At 41.6% G+C, this 23,045-nt stretch overlaps 1 protein-coding gene and 1 long non-coding RNA gene across 3 annotated transcripts; one reads left to right on the top strand and one right to left on the bottom strand.

Moving 5' to 3' along the window:
- Positions 1–6,460: 6,460 nt before the first annotated feature.
- LOC117504534 lies at positions 6,461–18,755 on the bottom strand. The gene is made up of 3 exons (XR_004558815.1): positions 18,445–18,755; positions 9,818–9,820; positions 6,461–6,494 (listed from the first exon to the last, which is right to left on the bottom strand). It is a non-coding gene; the product is annotated as an uncharacterized LOC117504534 (long non-coding RNA).
- On the top strand, positions 14,193–18,349 carry LOC117504529 (ATP-sensitive inward rectifier potassium channel 10-like). 2 transcript variants are annotated; one of them, XM_034163981.1, is made up of 5 exons: positions 14,195–14,600; positions 15,612–15,823; positions 16,101–16,232; positions 16,547–16,724; positions 17,914–18,345. In XM_034163981.1, the coding sequence occupies exons 1-5, from the start codon at positions 14,222–14,224 to the stop codon at positions 18,324–18,326; spliced, it is 1,314 nt and encodes a 437-aa protein (XP_034019872.1). In that variant the 5' UTR covers positions 14,195–14,221; the 3' UTR covers positions 18,327–18,345. The 2 variants fall into 2 exon arrangements, with proteins under 2 accessions (XP_034019873.1, XP_034019872.1); XM_034163982.1 differs by lacking the exon at positions 16,101–16,232 and having other exon boundaries at positions 14,193–14,600; positions 17,914–18,349.
- Positions 18,756–23,045: the final 4,290 nt, after the last annotated feature.

Genomic DNA, 23,045 nt, shown 5'->3' with positions numbered 1-23,045 from the left:
CTGTGATTACGGTTCGTAAGCAGTTTCCTCAATAGTTTGTGTTGATTTCATTCTGCGTAGGTGTGGCAGTGTGATGCTTTCATTCTGTCTCTTCAGGACACTGCAAAGGTGTCCTAAAACACAAACGTGTGGGCCACACCTGGTGCGCAGGTCATCATTTGATGGTGTGTTCCAGAGAAAAAGGGAATTGATATGACCTGTCTGTGCGGCTTATCTCACTAAGATAACATGAGCAAAACAAACCGAATGCCATAGGTATTAAAGGCACTGCGCTGCGGTGGTTTGAATCATATTTGTCTAATAGATTACAATTTGTTCATGTAAATGGGGAATCTTCTTCACAGACTAAAGTTAATTATGGAGTTCCACAAGGTTCTGTGCTAGGACCAATTTTATTCACTTTATACATGCTTCCCTTAGGCAGTATTATTAGATGGTATTGCTTACATTTTCATTGTTACGCAGATGATACCCAGCTTTATCTATTCATGAAGCCAGAGGACACACACCAATTAGCTAAACTGCAGGATTGTCTTACAGACATAAAGACATGGATGACCTCTAATTTCCTGCTTTTAAACTCAGATAAAACTGAAGTTATGGTACTTGGCCCCACAAATCTTAGAAACATGGTGTCTAACCAGATCCTTACTCTGGATGGCATTACCCTGAGCTCTAGTAATACTGTGAGAAATCTTTGAGTCATTTTTGATCAGGATATGTCATTCAAAGCGCATATTAAACAAATATGTAGGACTGCTTTTTTGCATTTACGCAATATCTCTAAAATCAGAATGGTCTTGTCTCAGAGTGATGCTGAAAAACTAATTCATGCATTTATTTCCTCTAGGCTGGACTATTGTAATTCATTATTATCAGGTTGTCCTAAAAGTTCCCTAAAAAGCCTTCAGTTAATTCAAAATGCTGCAGCTAGAGTACTGACGGGGACTAGAAGGAGAGAGCATATCTCACCCATATTGGCCTCTCTTCATTGGCTTCCTGTTAATTCTAGAATAGAATTTAAAATTCTTCTTCTTACTTATAAGGTTTTGAATAATCAGGTCCCATCTTATCTTAGGGACCTCGTAGTACCATATCACCCCAATAGAGTGCTTCGCTCTCAGACTGCAGGCTTACTTGTAGTTCCTAGGGTTTATAAGAGTAGAATGGGAGGCAGAGCCTTCAGCTTTCAGGCTCCTCTCCTGTGGAACCAGCTCCCAATTCAGATCAGGGAGACAGACACCCTCTCTACTTTTAAGATTAGGCTTAAAACTTTCCTTTTTGCTAAAGCTTATAGTTAGGGCTGGATCAGGTGACCCTGAACCATCCCTTAGTTATGCTGCTATAGACGTAGACTGCTGGGGGGTTCCCATGATGCACTGTTTCTTTCTCTTTTTGCTCTGTATGCACCACTCTGCATTTAATCATTAGTGATCGATCTCTGCTCCCCTCCACAGCATGTCTTTTTCCTGGTTCTCTCCCTCAGCCCCAACCAGTCCCAGCAGAAGACTGCCCCTCCCTGAGCCTGGTTCTGCTGGAGGTTTCTTCCTGTTAAAAGGGAGTTTTTCCTTCCCACTGTAGCCAAGTGCTTGCTCACAGGGGGTCGTTTTGACCGTTGGGGTTTTACATAATTATTGTATGGCCTTGCCTTACAATATAAAGCGCCTTGGGGCAACTGTTTGTTGTGATTTGGCGCTATATAAAAAAAATTGATTGATTGATTGATTGATTGATAAAAATGAATTTTTGGCTTCATACGGGGGGCAAGATGATCACAAGAGTTTAAGCTACAGTGTCAAGGTGGCCTTGAAAACTGTTATGTCCACCTACACATTTATATACTACACAGTTTGCTCAGATTGTCTTTGTTTTTCCATGATGATTTTTATACCACCACCACCACCAAATAATCTGCCTGATCTAAACCATGACAAAGTTCTTCTCACACAGTTTTAGGCTGTGAAAGTTTCACATTTACAGTTACAGTATTTCTCATTGATCCATGTGAAAGAGAAGAATCACGGGATCCAACTACATTTAGCAGGAAAACTCCCTAAACAATACTTCATTATATTAAAAAGTCATGTTTTTTTCCCATAATATTCTACAGATACCCCCCTCCAGTAGTAAGGCAGCTGTGTTGGGCCACTTTGGGTTGTTCATTTGGTTACAGTTATATAACAGCTGACCCACACAATCTGTTTGTCTTTCCAGGTCTCACTGCCAAGACTCTGGGACAGGCGTTTCACTGCCAAAAACGGTTACACAGCGTATGTGAGGTCATATCAGCCAGAGTCAGCGTGTCAAGTACTGATGGTTCTGTTGACCTGGAAGCCAACATCTGTCTCATTCTGAGATGAACTGAACCAAAGCATCACGATTAAGATCCTCATTTTCCAGAGTATAAGTCACACCTGTGTTAAAAAAAAACAGCTCTACAAAGATGAGCCATTTATTGACATTTATGTAAAATATCTATAAACAAATCTGATCTTGACCAAAGTAATCAGCCGTACATACAGTATCCCGTGACAGACCCCTGAAATCCAGATATGGATCTGGATCAGTTACAGTTCAATAAGCTCACATTGTAAGACACAAACACGTAATCATGTTGTTTTTCCCAAGTGAAGTGTTATAAATGGGAAGAGGAACTGTTAAAGATCAAACTGACAGATTTGGATTATTAAACACAGGTTTCAAAACAATGACCTGTTCTACCTGGTTTATCTGAAGGCGAGATAAACAGTGTGCACGTGGCTTTGACTCACGGTCAAAACAGGCACCGATTCATTTGATCGAACCACGTGTGTTGTCACAATGTTTACTTTATTTCCACATCTTTTTTTTTTATAATAAGAATTACAAGATGGATTTATTGTAGTTTTTCTTCACTTTCTCAGATTTACAGTGTATCACAGGTTTAAACACCAAAGCAGAGTTTGGTAATTCCTGCCTTGGCGCGGGTTCAGTGTACAACTATACCAAGGTGCACGGAGTTGAAGCAATGCATAACAATCCCAAACCCAGCCAACAGCAAAAACTGTCAAAGCTTCAAGAACCATCTGAAAAAATTGTTACCACCAACAAGTCTGTCAGCATTCAAAGGTATCTAGGGTTTGGGACCAGATACTTTACATCACTGAGGAAGGACACACATATATTAACACTCAGGACCACAACTAAGAAAGTTTGAAGCGGTCTTCCACATAAGTAATAATCCGGACATACTCTGCTTCACTGGTGTGATCAGGCGTAAGTAAATCCAGAACTATGACACTAATAGGTGAACAAGCTATAGCAAGATTTCCTCCTCAAATCTGTATCACAGATCCATTTTAATCCTTGTTGATGGGACACCAAATGATTCAGCATGCAGAAAAAAAAAAGCACTGTTAGCGGTCACCTACAGTTCTCACAGTGCTTAGTGGGTATATCAGTGAAAACAACTTCGTTCATTTCAAACCTGCAGCGAAAGAACAGCAGTGACCTCTTGAGGTCAGAAGTGGTGACTACAAGACATTCAAGACTTAAGAATCCCATAAATTGTTTGATGTTTCCAAGTCTCGCATCACCACTGACCAGGACCTCAGCCTGTTCAGGTGGAAAACTTAAAGACTTTTAAATTAATTTAATAAAAAATAAAACAAGACTTAAACAGACTTAAACAGAAAAAGTTCTGTTTAAAGACTTAAACGGAAACTTTCCAGTAGACGTCAGGGGATTTCAGTCTAATTTGAAGCTTTTTGAGGATTAACACAAGGTCAGATACAGTATTTAAATGAGCAATCAAACAAATATGTTGTGTCAAATAAGTTCAACTTGAGGTGAAATTCAAACACAGGGATGTTGCCTCATTACAAGCTTGCCTGCTACTGCTGACCTTTGAGCAAACATAAGTAACAACGGTCCAAAGTGGAACCATCATAGGAGCTAGCTATGTCATGTGACAACATTTTATAAAATTCTAACCTGCCGCAGCATAAAGCGTTTCAAAATCAGAGTAATACAGTTCAAGGTTTGTTAGTTATATGACAAAAAAAGATAATAAAAATCAATTTGTTTTAAGTGATTTGGGTAGTGAGTAAACTAACTAGTTTAGCCCACTAACTGAACAATTTCAGCAAATTAGCATGTAGTTGGATTGAAAAGGTGTACTGGAGTTTGTCTGTGAGCAAATAATTAAAAGTTCATCAGGTACATTTAGCCTGCTAGCCACTAATTAGTGTAAATAATACTATTTTATAGATGTAACTTCAGGAAATATTGTGAGCTAATTATCCCTAAAGTTAGAAAACTAAATCCACGGCAAACACTGCACAGGAAAATTGTGCAAGAAAATTCAAGCCCTTGTGTTACAGTATGCAAGGGCTAATGCCATTAAACAAAATTCAAGCGTTTCTTGGCATTTGCACAGGTACGGACTTCGTCAATCTTTTATTCCTATTATTTTAAGAAATAAACCAAAGCAAACCAAGTTGCATGATTCAAGAGTGATTCTGACATAATTTATTATCAGGTGATGCTTCATCCAGTCACCCACTCGTGTTGATAGGTAAGTGTGTCACGTTGTGTGATATGTGCACTGGGGCGTTTATTTGCACCCTGTGTTTTGTTCCATATGGTGTTGATGCAAAAACCTAAAGGTTTTCTTTCACTGAGACACAAGGAGGTGACAGAGTGACTGTTCTGTCTGTGAAGGGGAAGTGATGAAAAACATTAAACTCTACCCCATGTTAGAGGAAGGAAAACCACAAAGGGAGGGGTGGAAACGGATGCCAGAAGCTCGTTTTTTCTTTTTCTTCATCACCTCCTCTTTTACTGTTTGTCTCCTTCGTTATCATGAAGCTCCCTATGATTTATTTGTTTTTACATCACTCTCCCTTTTCTTCTTTTCTTGTTCTCGTTTGTGACTTCTGACAGTTTTCTGAAAAGTCTTACCAGTCTGAAAACTGAACCTTGCCTTCATCAAACAGTCGAAACAGAAATAATCTCATAAATCTCAATGAACAGTGAGTCTTAAGTCGACCGAGTCTGACTTTATGTCATATTTGTCAGGGTTTGCACTCCAAACTTTCTTGCAGAAAATCCTTCACAATCATTTATAGTAAAGTTTAACTTCCTCATCCTTAAGTCAGACAAACGCTGCTGAAAACATAAGTCCTCGGGCTGATCCAGTTCTGTCCATTCACTCACGGCCGGACCACGTGTACCAGCCTGACCCCCGCTCGTGGCGAGGCCTTCAAAGACATGTGCCGACATCATGAATTCACACAGCGCCCTGGCCAACGCAAACGCACCAAGAGCCAAGTGCAGGACACAGATGTCCTGTGTCCAGTTTTTGTGTGATTTTTAAATACCTCCAACTTCTTGACTTGTATCTTACGGCCATCAAACGCTTACTTGAGAAAGTTGACAAAGGCTGAAAGAGTGGAGGAGGCCTGGCAACAAAGAGGCCCATTTACAGGAGAGAGAGAGAGAGAGAGAGAGAGAGAGAGAGAGAGAGAGAGAGAGAGAGAGAGAGAGAGAGAGAGAGAGAGAGAGAGAGAGTAGGAGGGGAAGCTGGGAGGAGGAGGAGAGTTGAATTAATGAATTAAAAATGTCATGAATCTGCAGCAGGCTGAAAACTTTTTAATTTATAGAGAGGTGGGGGCGGTGTGGGGGGGCAAGCACAAGGAGGTGCTTCTTTAACCCTCTACAGATACAGAAAAAAACAAACAAAAAAAAAAACTGTGCTCATCTGATTACATAATGACCCAGTCACAGTGAGCCGGAACCGGTACCGCCAGCGCCAGTGCGCTGTGAGGCATTCACTGACTCCAGCCCCCTCATCAGAGCGCCTCCAACAGTTCTGCAAAAAAACATACAAAAAAAACAAAAACATTTTGACCAAAAGCTCAGGAGGACAAATCAGCAAAAACGATGTGATGTCAAAGTGAGAGGCACAACATGCCAGCTGTCAACAAGTGCACATTGTTCGACACCGTGAAGCTTTTTTTCTTTTTCGGTTGTTGTTTTTTTGCTGGACAGATCAACAAGTGTAATTATCGTTCTTCTGTTCACATGACCGCTGCACGGTGAGGTCGGTCAAAGGTCCTCAACTGTAACGTGAACATCTGTTCCAGGCCAACCCCAGGTAAGAACATCTGAGAAGCTGTTTGATGACATTTGGAAACACACGGTAAAGGTGGAGTTTTTAGTGTTACTGTAACTTGACTTCATATAACTGTGAGTGTTCACTGACTGAAAAAAACAAAACAAAACAATCAAATAATTCTCTACAGACTTGATGTGTCTATTTACTTAAAAGTTAGGTTTTCAATTGCCACTATGAAATTATTCCTGCAATGTTTAAATAATGTTCCTTTCAAGGTTTGTTTTTGGCTGTGATTTTTGTTTTCTAATATCCTGGACTGTGTCTAAAGTCAGTAAAACTGTCAAAAATAAATCAGAAATCAGATGAATAACATTCACCTCCACATACTGCATCTGTTCTATTTGACTGATTATTAATATAGTCTCGAAGATGTCTGGAAAATAATGAAAAATTCCACATAGGTGAGAATAGTTTTACTTTATAAAACGACTTAATAAATCAGTTCATAAAACAGTGTAATTTAATTATCTCCACCAACAAGATGATCTTTTCAAGTGTATGTCTTCAGAACAATCATTCCAAAAAACTTTTATAATATTGTGGAATGAACAGTCTCACCAGGAGGAAGAACCCATTACATTTTATGGAGTCTGGCCCATTATAAATACATACATACATAAATAAATGAAAACCAATTTACAAGAGAAATTGGGCATTTTGGGGCATTTCGATCTCATCCACATCCAATGACAGATGAGCAAGAATTTTAGCTCAGTTAGAGCAGTTTCTTCACTTTCAACATTAATGTCCTTAATAAAATTGCAAAATTCATATATTTCTCCTGTCATGATGGAGATGAGAGCTTTAAAAATTGTAAAATCATTTCAGTTTGAATGGATTCTTATATTTTATTTTTCTTCTTAGAATAAATTGGAGTTCTGTAGAAGTTACAACAGGAACAGGATTTTAGTTTCCACTCCAAAAAATGTAGAGTTGGAGAAACCATCCAAGAAATAAAAAAGGTGAAAATGCTTCGACTCCTCATGAAGGACAGGCTTCATGTTCCCGCTGAGGAACTCTTTCCAGCATCACATCCACAGTGTCAGGTTTATGGTATCAGCACGAGGTGACAGCTTATTAACTCATACTGACTTTAAGGAAAATGTAAAAGTCACTCTGCCCAGTGACCCACAGCTCGACTTCACTCTTTTACTTCATTCAGCACTGGAATGTTTCCAGGACTGAAGATGTGAAGGTTAATGTGTCAGTAAGTGCTGGATTTACAGAGCGGTCTGGGACAACAGCTGCACTGAGATAAATGACCGGTCACTAAAGTCACTGACACGTTAACTAATCTATCTGACAGTGAATTATGTTCACATGGAATCCAATGGAGAATCTGAATCAGAAGATTAATTTAAGCACAATCTTCAAAGAGCTGCACTTGTGCCACTGCAATTCCCTGTGATGTTCTGTGGAGACTGAAACAGACCTGATCTCATTGTAACGTGCACAAGACCAGAACTCTGAAAAACATAACTGTATTTTGGGGGAGGAGGCGACCGTGCTCTCTTCTGTATAGTAGGTGTGTGTGGGAGCTCTGTGGAACTAGTTAGCCACCTCAGACTGCTCTCGCTTTGGTTCAGGTACTGAGGAACAGGAAGTCATCTTGTGTGGCTACAAAACAGCTTCACTTCAAAGTCTGAAAGACATCAAAGAAGAAAACAAAAGTCAAGAGCTGGTGCTTCCAGATGCATGTGCTGCTCTGTGCATCAGTCTCAGTGTGGTGTATGGTGTGTGTCACATACACTACACCTCTCTACCACAGTGCCAGTCTCACGGGGAACACAAATCCATCTTACCTCAAACGTTCCCTGATCACTGCGTCGAGCTAAATCCATCCATTAGAAATCAAGTACCAAACCAGGGCTCTACGACACAGTTTGACGTTTCCGACTTGTGTGTTTTAAAATGCTAAATGCAAAGTGTGTGTTGCACGTGTGTGTGGAATATGCACCACATATAGCACTTAACTTTTCATGATCCATCATACAAAATACTTTATGAGAATGTGTTGGTTGATGAGACTTTTTAAGGCTCCTGCAGGCTGGCACTCACTCCAGCTAGAGCAAGAGTGGACATTACACCACGTCCCATCAAAAAAGACTTCAACAGCCTAAAAAAGCCCTTCCTAACTAATCTGTTATGTGTGATGTTAAAGATGTGCAGAAGCACCTTTAAACCTTTTCAGTAACTTTGTTCTTTTCGATTGGTTTTATACACGATATCACACCAAGAAACTCCGACTCTGTTATAAATTTTTAAACGCTGCCTGCCTTGACTGTTGCTAACATTAAGAAGTTCCAATCCAGTCCAATCCACTTTATTTATAAAGCACATTTAAACAGACTCGAGTCTCCAAAGTGCTGCACAGCAAAAGCATAGACACGCAAAACAGTAATAATAACAATAATAACAGTAAAATAGATAAGATAAAATAACACATAAATAAATAAAACCATGACAAAACAATAAATTTCAATAAAATAAAAATAAAATAAGACACAAGGATCGTACAACTCACGCAGTGTTAAAAGCCAAGGAATAAAAGTGGGCCTTAAGACGGGACTTAAAGCACTCCACAGTGGGAGCAGATCACATCACATCATCACATCACATCATCAATTTGGTCACATCCTATAATAATCACATCCACCAAGGATGTAATAAAATCATCAGCGTTTATTTATTTGCCTTTTAGCAGGATTACATCAAAACTATTGCATGGATTTTGATGAAAGTTTCACCACAGATAGATATTAGACCAAGGAAGACTCCATTAAATGTTGGCACTGATCCGGATCCTGATTCTGGATCAAGTTCCACTTTATATAGTCTTTGAAGGTCCACTTCAAAACTACTTGACAGATTCTCACCAAATTTGCACCACAGATAGATTTTAGGGCATGGAAGACTCCACTAAATGTTGGAGCTGATCCGGATCCGGATTAGCGGATGTCAAAAATCTCCGATTGCTCTTGTTTTCTAGTGTGTGTTTGGAGATTTAATGATGTGACATTATCTCCTTCATTTTCTGGCATCAGATTTTTTATTTTTATTTTTTTTAAGTGGGTGATCCAGTAGTTTGCAAATGGCAGTAGTGAATTAAAGTGAAACCAGATGTTTGTGGGCTTTAAGGGGTTTTCCACAGTGGTGCCACAGAATCTAGATTCTGTTCCTCACTTGTACTTCACCTATGTGTAATAATGAAAGACAGTTTGTACACATTTGAATAAGGTGACCGAACAGATCCCCTCGGTCGTTTGGCATGAATGTCAAGCTTTTGAAGATTTCTTCAAAGGGAAAAAAAACCTTCATGCCCTGAGAACAAGTCTGAGCCGCTTGCAGTTGTTGGCTGCCCGTCTTAAGAAGATTATATGAAGTGAGTGTAAAAAGACACAGAGGCCCTCCGCAGGACTCTGGCGGCCCTCTGCAGGACACCAGAGTCCCTTTGCAGGAAGCCAGCGGTTCCTTTGTTTTGGGACGTGTGTCGTGGTTTTTGAGTCTCGTGTCGGTTGAGGAGGTGCCACCTTGGCACTGGCCTTGGCCTGTGTTGATGTTTGGCGGTTGTGGGTGTGGTCACGGCGCTCATGATGTGCTGTATGGAGTCGCAGTGGAACAGCCTCTTTAGGGATGGGGACACTGGGTAGAAGGGATTACGTTCTACCCTGGAATACTAATGACCATCTGCTTTTTCCTCTACTCTCTCTCTCTCTCTCTCTCTCTCTCTCTCTGGCTTTCATTCTCTCCTCCTTTGCTTTTCCTCTTTTACTCTCTCCTTTTGTCATCCGATGCTCAATTCTCCTCTCAAAACCAATTATTCCCTCTCTCCTTCTCTCCCTTTTTCACCCCTTCTCACACACAATCACAAACACACCACGCAATTCTGCACTCCATCAGGCTCTCCTCTCCCCATCTAACTCACTCTCTCACTCTCTCGCTCTCTCTTTCACTCTCTCACTCGCCGTACTTTTCAATGGTGCCTTTTGTCCCTTTCATCTCCTGGAAAACAAAGGATTCTTGTGCACACAGGACAGAGGGAAGAGAAGGATGGAGGGCTGGACACAGAGGAGGAGATTCTAACCTTGAGTGCAGAGAGGCAGAAGTCTTTTTATTTATTTATTTTTGGTCTTTTACTATCACCAAATGCTGTTTCAGCTCCAATAACAACAACAGTAAGAAGTGTGGCATCATGCGTCAAGTGTGGAAAAACAGCGGAACAAAAATATAAATGCAGCACTTTTGTTTTTGTTCCCATTTTTGATGAGCTGAACTCAAAGATCTAAAACATTTTCTATATACGCTAAAGACCTATTTTATTTTATTTTTTATTTTATTGAGGATTTATTTCATTCATTTAAAAGAAAAACAGAAAAGCAAAATTAACAAAACATTACAAACCATTGAATGAAAAGGAGCAGTTTGGAAGAACAAGTCATATATTTTGCCCCTTTTTTACAATACAATCTTGCAAAGCATCATCAATCGACATCATTTCTCAAATATTGTTCACAAATCTGTCTAAATCTGTGTTAGTGAGCACTTTTTCTTTTGCAGAGATAATCCATCCCACTTCACAGGTGTGGCATATCGAGATGCTGATCAGACAACATGATTATTGCACAGGTGTGCCTTAGGATGGCCACAATAAAAGGCCACTCTGAAATGTGCAGTTTTGTTTTATGGGGTGGGGGGCGGGGGGTCAGAAAAGCTGTCAGTATCTGGTGTGATCACTATTTGCCTCATGCAGTACAACACATCTCCTTCACATAGAGCTGATCAGATTATTGATTGTGGCATGTGGAATGTTGGTCCACTCCTCTTCAATGGCTGTGCAAAGTTGCTGGATGTTGGCAGGAACTGGAACATGCTGTCGTATTCACCGATCTAGAGCATCTCAAACATGCTCAATGGGTGACATGTCCAGTGAGTATGTTGGCCATGCAAGAACTGGGATGTTTTTGGCTTCCAGGAATTGTGTACAGAGCCTTGCAACATGCGCCGTGCATTATCATGCTGCAACATGAGGTGATGGTCGTGGATGAACGGCACAACAATGGGCCTCAGGATCTCATTCAAAATGCCATCAATAATATGCACTTGTGTTCATTGTCCATAATGCCTGCCCATACCATAACCCCACGGCCACTCGATCCACAACGCTGACACCAGCAAACCGCTCACCCACACGACGCCACACACACAGTCTGCCATCTGCTCTGAACACTGAAAATCGGGATTCATCTGTGAAGAGAACACCTGTCCAACATGCCAGATACTATAGAATGTGAGCATTTGCCCACTCAAGTCGGTTACGATGACGAGCTGCAGTCAGGTCGAGACCCTGATGAGGAAGACGAGCAGCAGATGAACTTCCCTGAGACGGTTTCTGACAGTTTGTGCAGAAATTATTTGGTCCTGCCAACTGACTGTTGTAGCAGCTGTCCAGGTGGGTGGTCTCAGACGATCTTGAAGGTGAACATGCTGGATGTGGAGGTCCTGGGCTGGTGTGGTTACATGTGGTCTGCGGTTGTGAGGCCGGTTGGATGTACTGCTAAATTCTCTGAAATGCCTTTGGAGAAGGCTTATGGTAGAGAAATGAACATTCAGTTCAGGAGTAACAGCTCTGGTGGACATTCCTGCAGTGAGCATGCCAATTGCTCGCTCCCTCAAAACTTGCAACATCTGTGGCATTGTGCTGTGTGATAAAATTTAACATTTTAGAGTGGCCTTTTATTGTAGCCAGCCTAAGGCACACCTGTGCGATAATCATGCTGTCTAATCAGCATCTCAATATGCCACACCTGTGAGGTGGGATGGATTATGTCGGCAAAGTAGAAGTGCTCATTAACACAGATTTAGACAGATTTGTGAACAATATTTGAGAGAAATAGGTTTTTAGTGTATGTCGAAAATGTTTTAGATCTTTGAGTTCAGCTCATGAAAAATGACAGCAAAAACAAAAGTGTTGTGTTCAGATTTTTTATTCAGTGTATTTACAATTAGTAACTATACAACATAAAAAGCTTGGGACCATACTTCACATCTGGCTCAACAAAGTTTTTCATGAATCTTTGTTCTAAAGGTCCAACAGAACATCAGGATCCCAACTGAGGAACTGATGAAGATGTTGGAGGCATTAGACAGAAAGGAAACATCATCAACCATAATTAATGGGTCTTAATTTGGGCCTCCTTCTACAATGGTGTAAAATCTGTAAGATCTCAAACTACTTCTTATTTTTGTAACATAGATTGTACAGTTGATCATAGTACCATGAATCTTTTGGATATGGCTGCTAAGAAGAACTGTGGCTGGTGGAGATCCCCAATATTGCTCCAGATGTCTTGGCATAATTCTTTACTTTTTATTCATGTAATAGAGCCCTGTTTCGTGATGTTGACCCTTTATGTCAACCACATCCATCCCAATTAACCCCTAATTACACAAATCAGTCATACAGTTACTTTCAAAAAGTTACTCTATCCATTTTCTCTTTGGAATCTTCCACAATATTGAACAAAGGTATTTTTGATTACATGAATAGTTGCTGACCCACTGAAAATCAAAGTTTAGAAAAACTAAACTAAATCTAACCATGCAACTGTTATTTTTTTAATGAATGAAGGCTGGCACACTGAAAACCCAAATGGGGGAAAACTCACAAAAAAGTTTTCACCAAGTTGTTTGTAACCTTATGAACTCAGTTGTTGACAGTGACTTGCTCCATTTCATGTACCTGCTTTATATTATTGGTAAATAATTTACAAAACTGTATCTATAGATTCTGAATGGCAGATTCTGACCAATACTGAATGGTTTAATAAAAAAATGCAGTTGTTACATCTGAAGTCTTTGAAAAAACATTCTATGTGAGTGTGTGCTGTAGGTCAGAGCTCTGCAGGGTTCAGAGGCCAACTGGAAATGGTCAGTAATCACATGCACCTCTCCTTGACCACGCCTCCCCAATTCCCCCTCCCCATCTTAGCATTCAACACGCAGACATCTGCACAGTTCACTATTCATTCACACAGTGTGAGCTCCAGCACGGAGAGAAGAATCACAAAAGAGAGGAAAGAACATAGTGTTTACACGTCTTAGTTGTCTTGTTTATGGTTGTGTTTTATTGTACCGGATATCACAGGCAGCTTGAGACAAACATGTCTTTTAGAAAACACAGAGGGAGAGAAAAGAAAAGCTGGATGTGGTGAAAGAGAAAGTGCCCCGCGGATGAGAGATTAACTGTTCAGGGAGATTATACTGAATGAACCAAGCAATGACAAGAAGTGCCCACGTGGACCAACAGACAATACTCCATCAAGGAATCAATATCTGACCAAGAAACTTGATTGACAACTATCATCGTGAGATATGGAGTACCACAGGGTTCTCTTCTTGGCCCTCTGCTGTTGTCTTTTCACCTCTTTGTTAAATTATGCTGTTTTATACTTTTTGGCTCTAGAAATAAAATTAGAGTTTAAAAAAAATGCAGCATATTAAGGAATCTTATTAAATAGGGAGGTGAACTAAAAGCTTCTTTTATTTAAACTCAAAACCTTTTTTCTACACTTTTTCCTTGTATAAAACAGACACTGAAGTCTCTCTTTTCATCTCAATGAGTAGCCATCAAATGCAACAGAAATGTGAATGGGCCAGCAGTATTCCACTTTTAATGTTAAAGAGCAGCTGTGCCTTCACCATGAAAGAAGGCTTTTATTTTGACAATGCCAGCTGCCTCCAGTGAAAGGAGACAGTGGACTAAAGGGGCCTCCTTGAAAATCCACAAAACTGTCTAGCTGAAAAATGTGCTGATGTGCCTCATTTTTAATCCTCTTCTTTTAGTTCTCCTTACAAATGTTCTGTGCCGCAATTTCTTTCATGTTCATCAAACCTCATCTCTTTTCTGTTTCAGACACATCCTGCTTTTTTGACACTTTATGTTTCATTTGATCTCACTGCTCATCCTTGTCTTTAAGAATAAATTCATGTATACATATTTTTAATGTTTTCTCCTTGTTTTCTGCTGCTTCACCATTTGGTCACCAACACCCTGTGGTACCAGAAATGACATCGGCCACTCCCTCCTGTTCTGAAGACGACTCCCCTCAGAAAGTATGCCACTCCCAGACACAGACTGACATCACAAAGCCCCTGCTGGGTTCTGCAGGGGGGACTGGAAGCACTGGCACAGCCGAAAATGGAGCTGCAGGGTCCAGCGCACTACGAAGGAGGCGACGTGTCCTGTCCAAAGATGGACGAAGCAATGTACGTATTGAGCATGTAAGCGGGAGAGGAACGATGTACCTTCGCGACCTCTGGACAACATTTTTGGACATACAATGGCGTTATAAGTTCTTCCTATTCTCTGCCACCTTTGCTGGGACCTGGTTCCTGTTTGGAGTGCTCTGGTACCTGGTGGCAATGGTGCATGGTGATTTACTGGGTAAGAGAGACGGGTTGGATCATGGTACAATTAATAGATCACAGCAAACTCATGAAGAAATGATTGAAATCAGAATTTCTAAACAACCAGTAGGAACATTTACACATCTTGTCCCCTTCATGTTTACTACAAATCATTATGAGGGCCAGTATCCAAAATAATAGAAGAATTACAGGGAACAGTCAGTTTTTCCAAAGGTGTTACTTTATCAAGCTGAAATTCTGGAGAAATAAAGACTCATTTGCAACTATCATTTAAAACAGTCATTTCAAAAAGAGATATCAAGATAATCTATATAAGCATCCTTTCATAATCGCCACGGTCCTCTATCAGAAAAGGATGGGTTGCCCTCTCTGGGTCAGGGGTGAGTTACTGCCCCAACTGGAGCAGGTTAAGTATCTTGCTTGGGGATAAGATGGTGCTCTGACAGATTGACTGGGGCTGCATCCGACGTCCTGCAGACACTGTACCGGTACCTCATGTTGAAGAGATGAGACTCTCGATTTACCAGTACATTTTTGCTCCTATTCTCACCTATAGTCATAAACTTTGGGTAATCATCAAAAAAAGAAGATCGCGGATACAAGTGGTGGAAATGAGGTTCACCCATCAGGTATCCAGGTTTACACTCCTGGACACGGTGAGGAGCTTGAATATCTGGGAAGCACTCAGAGCCACTGCTTCTTCAACGAGGTGGTTTGGGCATCTGGTGATCTGATTTCTATGATCTGGTGAGGATGCCCCCTGGTTGTCTCCCATGAGAGGTCTTCCAGGTACGTCCAATTGGGAAAACCCAAGCCACGCTGGAAGGATTATATTTCACAGCTGGTTTGGGAACTCAAGATCCACCTGGAGGAGTTAGAGGACCTGGCAGATTTTGGGGAATTGTGGGATGTGCTGCCTGGTCTACTGCCACCGTAAGGTGGACCCGAATAACGGATAGAAAATGAGTGGAAAGTTTTACTCTATAAACTAAATCTGAGATTGTCTGTTCTTTCTCACCCCCGTCAGAGTTTGATCCCCCCTCTAACCATACTCCATGTGTAATGGAGGTTAAGACCCTGACTGGAGCCTTCCTTTTCTCTCTGGAGTCCCAGACCACAATTGGCTATGGTTTCCGCTGCATTACGGAGGAGTGCCCAGTCGCTATTGTCCTGCTCATCTTTCAGCTGGTTATCACCATGGTGATGGAGATCTTCATCACCGGCACTTTCCTTGCAAAGGTATACTGAGGTAGTTTTCAGTTTGCAGCTGAGGCCAGTCTGCAAAGAGTGTCATGTGTCATACAGATAGTGATTTAACCAAACAACCCTGAGCTCACAAACAAGCTAACACATCAACCTACAGTGTAATCCTGAGAAGAAGGATCCTAGCTTTGATCTGTGAAATAACAAACAGGTTCCCAGCTGCAGACAATTATGTGAAGTATTTACAGTATATGGCATATGTACCAGGAATCATTACAGATGTATACACCCTACTGCTGTCAATCTCTTACAGGTTGCGCGTCCCAAGAAACGAGGTGAGACCGTGAAGTTTAGTCAACATGCCGTCGTGTCGACTCACGAGGGGCAGCCTTGCCTCATGATCCGAGTGGCCAACATGCGCAAAAGCTTGCTGTTAGGATGTCAGGTAACTCCTTTAGAGCTCAACTTATTTATCCATTATCTGTATCATGAGAAGGTCCCTAAATTAAATTATCAGGTGTTGGAATCATTCAACACAGACTAGAGGCTTCTTTAAGTGGCATGCTCTATATGAGTTCCAAATGCTTGCTTGACTTGGACCTGACAGTATCTCCACATTTCCATCAAGGCTTTTTTGAAGTGAACACAGTTGTTGATAAACACAATGGCCACTACAGGTATTAAACCTGGGGCCTTTTGGTTACAGGATGCCTTCTTCAGCCTCTTGGCAACATTTACTGATTCCATCTTGGCTCCCAGGTGACGGGGAAGTTACTTCAGACATCCCTGACAAAGGAGGGTGAGACGGTGCGGCTGGACCAGCGGAATGTGCCATTCCAGGTGGACACGTCCAGCGACAGCCCCTTCCTCATCATCCCCCTCACCTTTTACCACATCATTGATGACAGCAGCCCCCTCAGAGCCTGGGCTGCAAAAGGTACAATGGAGCTGCAGTGTCAGAATCAGAATCAGAATAGCCTTTATTCACCAAGTATCTACAAGAATACAAGGAATTTGACTCCGGTTTGAACTGTACTCTCTTTGTACGAGAATGTATAAATATACACTAAATACTAAATAATTCACAGTAAAAATGTGCAAATAAATGTGCAATTAAAAAAATGTGCACAAAGGAGAAACAGGCAAACAGACTGAAGTTGTACATGAGGTATATGAATGAGTGAGTTTTTCAGCAGGTTAAGTTGTTCATCAGTGTGATGGCCTGTGGAAAGAAACTGTTCCTGTGTCTGGTTGTTCTGACGTACAGAGCTCTGTAAAGTCAACCAGAGGGGAGGAGTTTAAACAGTGTGTGTTCAGAATGTGAGGGGTCTGCAGAGATGTTACTAGCTCACTTCCTGGTCCTGGACTGGTATAAGCCCCAGATGGAGGGCAGGCTGGCTCCAATTATTTTTTCTGCAGACCTGACAGTTGGTTGAAGTCTGTGCCTGCCATGTTTGGAGGCAGAGGGAAACTAAAAAGAGATGGAGATGCACAGGACAGACTGGATGGTGGATGTGTAGAAGATGATGAGCAGTTCCTGGGGCAGGTTGAACTTCCTGAGCTGTCTGAGGAAGTACATTCTCTGCTGTGCCTTTTTCAGCACGCAGTTTGTAGGTGTGTTGGTGTATTTACAGTCATGTGCCACACACTCGGCTGCCTCTTGCTTTCTAGCGCCGGGGTGGTTTGGCACCGGACCAGCAAGTGTGTGTAGCTGGAATGTATGAGAGACAGATCAGCAGAGACTCCCTTCATTGAACACAAGGCTGTAGAGTCCGAGGTGGTGATACAAAGCCTGCACAGATCCACTTACATCAAGTCAGATCTCTCAGGAAACCACACAGACATCAGCACTGACAGGCACTCATCGCTGTTTCCCATTTTTCTCTTGTCTTGGCCATTTTTTTACGTATCTGATATTATATTTTTCCTCTTGCTTCATTGTAGAATGACACAAGTGTCTCATAACTGCAGTTTCCACTGTTGCTGCACACTGTTTAAAAAACAAATAAAAAGCATTTTTTTAATGGTAAAAGGGGAGTTTTTTAAAAATATGGGTGGAGGGGGCTGAAATAAGTCAGTGGAAGGAATGAACAGTGCTGTAACCTTCGGTCTCTGCCGTCCTCTAGGTGGCGGCTGGACCAACCCAGAGCTTGCTGACTTTGAGCTGTTGGTGATAATGAGTGCAACAGTGGAGCCAACCTCTGCCACCTGCCAGGTTCGCACATCCTACCTTCCAGATGAAATCCTCTGGGGCTACGAGTTTCCTCCAGTTGTCTCCTTGTCCCCCTCAGGGAAGTATGTGGCCGATTTTACCTTTTTTGACAAGGTGGCAAAAATGAAAACACCACCTCTAATCAAGCAGGCGCTGCCACCGAGTCCAACCTCACCTGTATCCCACTACCATGGCACCAAGGAAGGAGGCCCGGACCTTGAAAAAATGCGACTGGAAGAGGACTGGAAGAGGGGAGGAGACAGAGGGAGGAACCGGGGGTGTATCAGAGAGAGCAGACCACTGAGTGTGCGTATTAGTAATGTGTGAGGGAAGCAAGAGAGGGAACAAAGCAAAGAGACTGAAAATGATGTGAAACTGAGATACGAGGAAGATCTGAAAGAAGAAACAAGCTGCTTATTACAAGGTGCGACTGACTCTCATTCACATGCACGCCTATGCACATCTGCATCTTGGACCAAATGGCAGGAAATAACTCATCACAAGTTCCACATGTAGCACTCAAACACATCTGGCACTAAAATGATGCGTGACTAAACCTGTTACGTACAAATGTAAATGTTTTTCACTGTTCATTTATTCCACTGGCACTGGATGGTACTGTAAGTAAACGTTCTGATGTGCGGGTTATACCCATTTCAGGTCAACACGGTGGCACATGTCAAACCCCTGAGGCTGAAAGGAGAAGCTGAAGGATTTTACCATGACAAAGAAATATCACTGTTTGATGTTTTGCAGTTTAAATGGTAAATGGACTGCATTTATATAGCGCTTTTCCATCTGCATCAGACGCTCAAAGCTCTTTACAAATAGTGCCTCACATTCACCCCGATGTGAGGGTGCTGCCATACAAGGCGCTCACTACACAGTTTAAACATTATACATACAAATATAACCAGCAACAACCAACCAACGTACTACATCATGCTGCCTTCACTCAGGTTGCTAGTCACCATGTTGTATTGCTCAGCATTTGCATAAAACTGACTTAGTCTATTATGGCCCCGCCTCTCCAGCAGCACAGTGACCACGTCTCCCTTGGTGCTGTAAAATGCCCACTCTGACTGAAAATGAATGGCAGCTGGTGGCTTTGCCTTGGCCAAGTGCTGATGGGGTCTTAGTCATCCATGCTTGACAGCATCGTACACAACACTATTGCTGAGCCCTCCGCCTGCTGGACAAACTATGTAATGACAACATTTCAAAGAGATCAGCCGATATTGTGGGCCAGCTGATGTATCGGTCAGACTCTACGTGGAACGTGACCCCCTAGTGTGGCAGCTGTTTATGTTTAAATGTGGTAGTAGACATCGTTCAAGCATGCAGAATAACTAGGACATGACCATGGCCCAGCAGAATAATATGAAAAATACGCATGACAAAACATTCTATGAAAGACATATTAATCACACAAAACATTAATTTAAGAAATACCTGAAGGCTGGTGAGAATACTGGAAATACACTACATTATTTTGGGTTTTTCAAAAGGAATGTACATTATTTTACATAAGAAGTAGTTTCTAAGAATATCATGTTGCACCTCAAAATACTGTACATTACTTAGGGCCCCTTCACACATAACACGACCTAAGTCTACTAGCACACAAAGGACGAATTGCATGCCAGTCGTGAAAAATTAGAGCCGCCTCCAACGCCTTGTACACCTGTCGCTATAACTATTCACGCACACAAGCGGCAGAAAGACAGAGCGTGCCCTGTGAGAGCCCATTCGATCCCCTTTGTGGCAGGTGTCGGCCAAATTCCAGGTGACACACACTGATATCTAATACTGCGCACGGAGCACTTACAAAATGTGTGGCCATTCACGGTTTCGGCATGAAAATAGTGAGCAGGCGATCACTTTCGAGCTGGCTGTGAAATTTGTGTAAGTGCTCCCACAACTGTGGTGTTGCCAAGTACACATGTGGTGTGCAAGAGTGTCGGCTTCCCCCACAACACGTGTGCGTATGTTTCATGCGCTCCCCCCTCACTCCCCCTCCAACTCATGGCATGTGTGTGGTTTGTGCGCCCCCCCCCCACACAGGTGAGGCGCCTCATCTGATCACAGAATGACACCTTGGTCTGTGCACTGATGGACAGGGGGCTTGGCTGGCTGCAAACAGAAGCAGTTGTTGAGATCTCTGGACCTGAATGTCACAGCTGCAGAAGACGTACCGTGTTTATGCCTGACAGGACCTTACAACTGTCCACCATGACGCACATGTGTGTGCTTGCTGTCTTCATGTGGAAATACATAAAAACATATATCGCTTTTGCGACGGGTTGGAGAGTGCACACAGTGCACACGTTGACAGGCTGTCCCAGCTGAAAAGGGCCGTCAGTTCATGTGGACACGCAGCAGACGATCTGAATGTCACGTCTGTCTGACAGGACATGCGTGTCATGCTGGGCCCATCCGACATGCGTGTGTTGTGACAGGTGACAAGCCAACAGTGCGACAAATACACCACTTTCAGTTATGTATCACCAAAAAGATGCCGTAACAAACACCGTTTTGTCAGTTATTATGGCACTTTAAAAAAAATTCATTTATCTTCTTGTTGATTTTAGCCATTTTACACTCCTGTTGTGAAACCGTGATTGTAGCACAGTGATAAAGTTTCTGTCTGGTAATCTGAGCTTTTGTAAATTGCAGGTTTGAATCCTGTAAGTGGCATTTATTTTTTTATTTAACCAGGGTTATTTAACTGCAGGGTTCTGTATTGCGTCCCCTTTTATTTATTATTTATATCAACCCAGTGATATTTACTAATTATACAGCTGGTTTGTATTATTCTCCACATAAGCGGCATGATGTGGTGCAGCTGCTCTCACTGCGTTTGTGAACGCGCACGATGATTCGTGCTTCCCAATTTCCTGTTTGGTTTGCGGATTTTCTTCCGGTTTCTGCATCTTTCGTGTTATGTGTGAAAGGGCCCTTATATTTGTTGATGTTTATTTGGATAGTAATGTTACTAAAAGCACTTTAACTCTATGAAACATTTTCTGACATTTCACACAATAGGAGTAACTGCACTAACTCTAAAACCTACAATAACTTATAATTAAAACTGTGGATCTGTCTGAGTTTTTGAATGTAAATGTGTGTAAATATGGAATCTTAAGGATGACTTATGTAATGTTTATGAAGTTTTTCTGAAATGTTTTAAACTTAAAAAACAAAACATCTTTCATCTTTCCAAGCTTTTACCTTATTTTCTGTCTCCTCTCTTTTTGGCCTTATGTTTCAAACTCTTGAGTGCTCTACAGATATGCCAACTTAAGGTTTTTATTTTATTTCATTTCTGTCAAGTGAAGTGTGTCCAACTTTGTAGCATTCTTATCTTGTTTACACATTTGTTATCAAAGGGACTGTGGATTTTGTCTGTATATGCCTTACCTTTTTATTATTTGTGTTGTATGGCTGGGGGGGCCTGGCTGCCTTTTTGTTTCTGTCTTTTGTTTTTCCTTCCAGGTGGCTTGCATTTGGGACTGAGTGGCTGTGTTGCTGAGGTTATCAGGACCTCACCCTGATCACCTGCGGCTCGTCAGGACTCACAGCTGAGGTGCATCTATATGGATTGGAACATGGTGGCATTTAAGACTGGAGTGTACAGTGTGTATTTGCCAGAGACACGACCTTGTGACCAGACGGGTGAGATCGTCGTCTCGGGAGCCATCTCATCATCAGTGGATGCAGAGAACGTCCAGGGTTTGATGCACGGTCTGTGAAAGAGGAGGGGGTGAGGTCTCACGCTCGTCAGCACACTTCCTGAGGTACGTTAGATTTTGTGACTAACATTTATACAGTCAGTAAATGTGGTGTCCCTCACACCTTTTATATTGAGCTGTATGTTAGTCATGTATCGGCTTCCACTGCAGTGGAGTTTTGTGAACTGGATGTTCCATGCCTGCAGGTTGGGAAGCTGATTAGTAATCAAGCCAGGAAGTGTTTGCTGTTTGTACACCTTTAAGTGTTCTCTCTGTGTGTAGAGTGTGGACTCACATAATGGTTCCTTCTTTCACAGACTCGGTTTGTTGCGGCCACCTGGGGGGTGTCGGCGGGGTCCTTGGGTCCGAACAGCTTCTGGCTCCGGACCGTTAGCGCTGCTGGGAGCGCACCACGCCAGACCGCACTTTCTTTTGTTATTTTTTGTATCACTGTTATGTATTAAATTCAGTTAGCCTTTGTACCGTGCTCTGCTTATTTCATACTGGGTCCTTCAAACGCTGGTCGGTTCTCCGAGCTGCGTCCGACACATAACAATTTGAGTTATTTATTGATTCTGAAATGTAATTTTTCAGAATGATAAGAGTCCCGTCATACAAAACTAATGACGTAAACATTCAAATTAAAATAAGCTATGGCACTTGTTCTAAGGGTTTTGTTAAATTTTGTGGCTGATGTGTGAGTGAGATGAGTAATCTGGATTATAAAATTTTAAATTTGAAGAAAGTATTTCCCAAAACATCCATTCATTCCTTGAAATCTTTGGTAGGAACTCCAAAAATCTTTTGTTTAAAATGGTGTAAAACAAGTTGATATTTGTTCTTTCTATCAACACCTTCACTGTTATCTCTTCAAAAGAACTGTAATCTTTCATATCATCATGTCACATAGTCTTAACTATTTTCTAACCATACCTAATCAATTCAAATGAATTACTGTTATTATAGGTCTCCCTCTGGTAACAACACAACTCACTGTTGTAAAAACTAACTGGTGTGCTTGTAATTACAGTGTATGTCATTTAAAAAGTGCAAGGAAATGAACTTTTAGAGCCAGTAAATTTAATTTTTCCTAGTGATTGACAAAATTCTGGGAAGCCAATCATAAATTGACAGTTATTTAATTATATATATTATGGTAATCTACAAAGGCTAATAAACACTTTGGTGGTCTAACAGTTTGTCAAACCTACAGTAGAAACAGTTTTGCAGCCTTACTAAAAGTGCTAATATACTGTAATGTTTGATTTGTAAAACATGTAGCAAACAGATTTTCTTATTTTAAGTGCAAACACTT

This window comes from Thalassophryne amazonica, chromosome 23 (assembly GCF_902500255.1).
Source record: "Thalassophryne amazonica chromosome 23, fThaAma1.1, whole genome shotgun sequence".
NCBI classification, from domain to species: Eukaryota; Metazoa; Chordata; class Actinopteri; order Batrachoidiformes; family Batrachoididae; genus Thalassophryne; species Thalassophryne amazonica.
This window is presented reverse-complemented; position numbering and strand designations above follow the sequence as displayed.

Coding starts and splice junctions, on each gene's coding strand:
- LOC117504529 (XM_034163981.1), top strand. CDS start 14,222: ATGACATCGGCCACTCCCTCCTGTTCTGAAGACGACTCCCCTCAGAAA. Junction 14,601..15,611: donor GGTGCATGGTGATTTACTGG/GTAAGAGAGACG, acceptor CACCCCCGTCAG/AGTTTGATCCCCCCTCTAAC. Junction 15,824..16,100: donor CCGGCACTTTCCTTGCAAAG/GTATACTGAGGT, acceptor AATCTCTTACAG/GTTGCGCGTCCCAAGAAACG.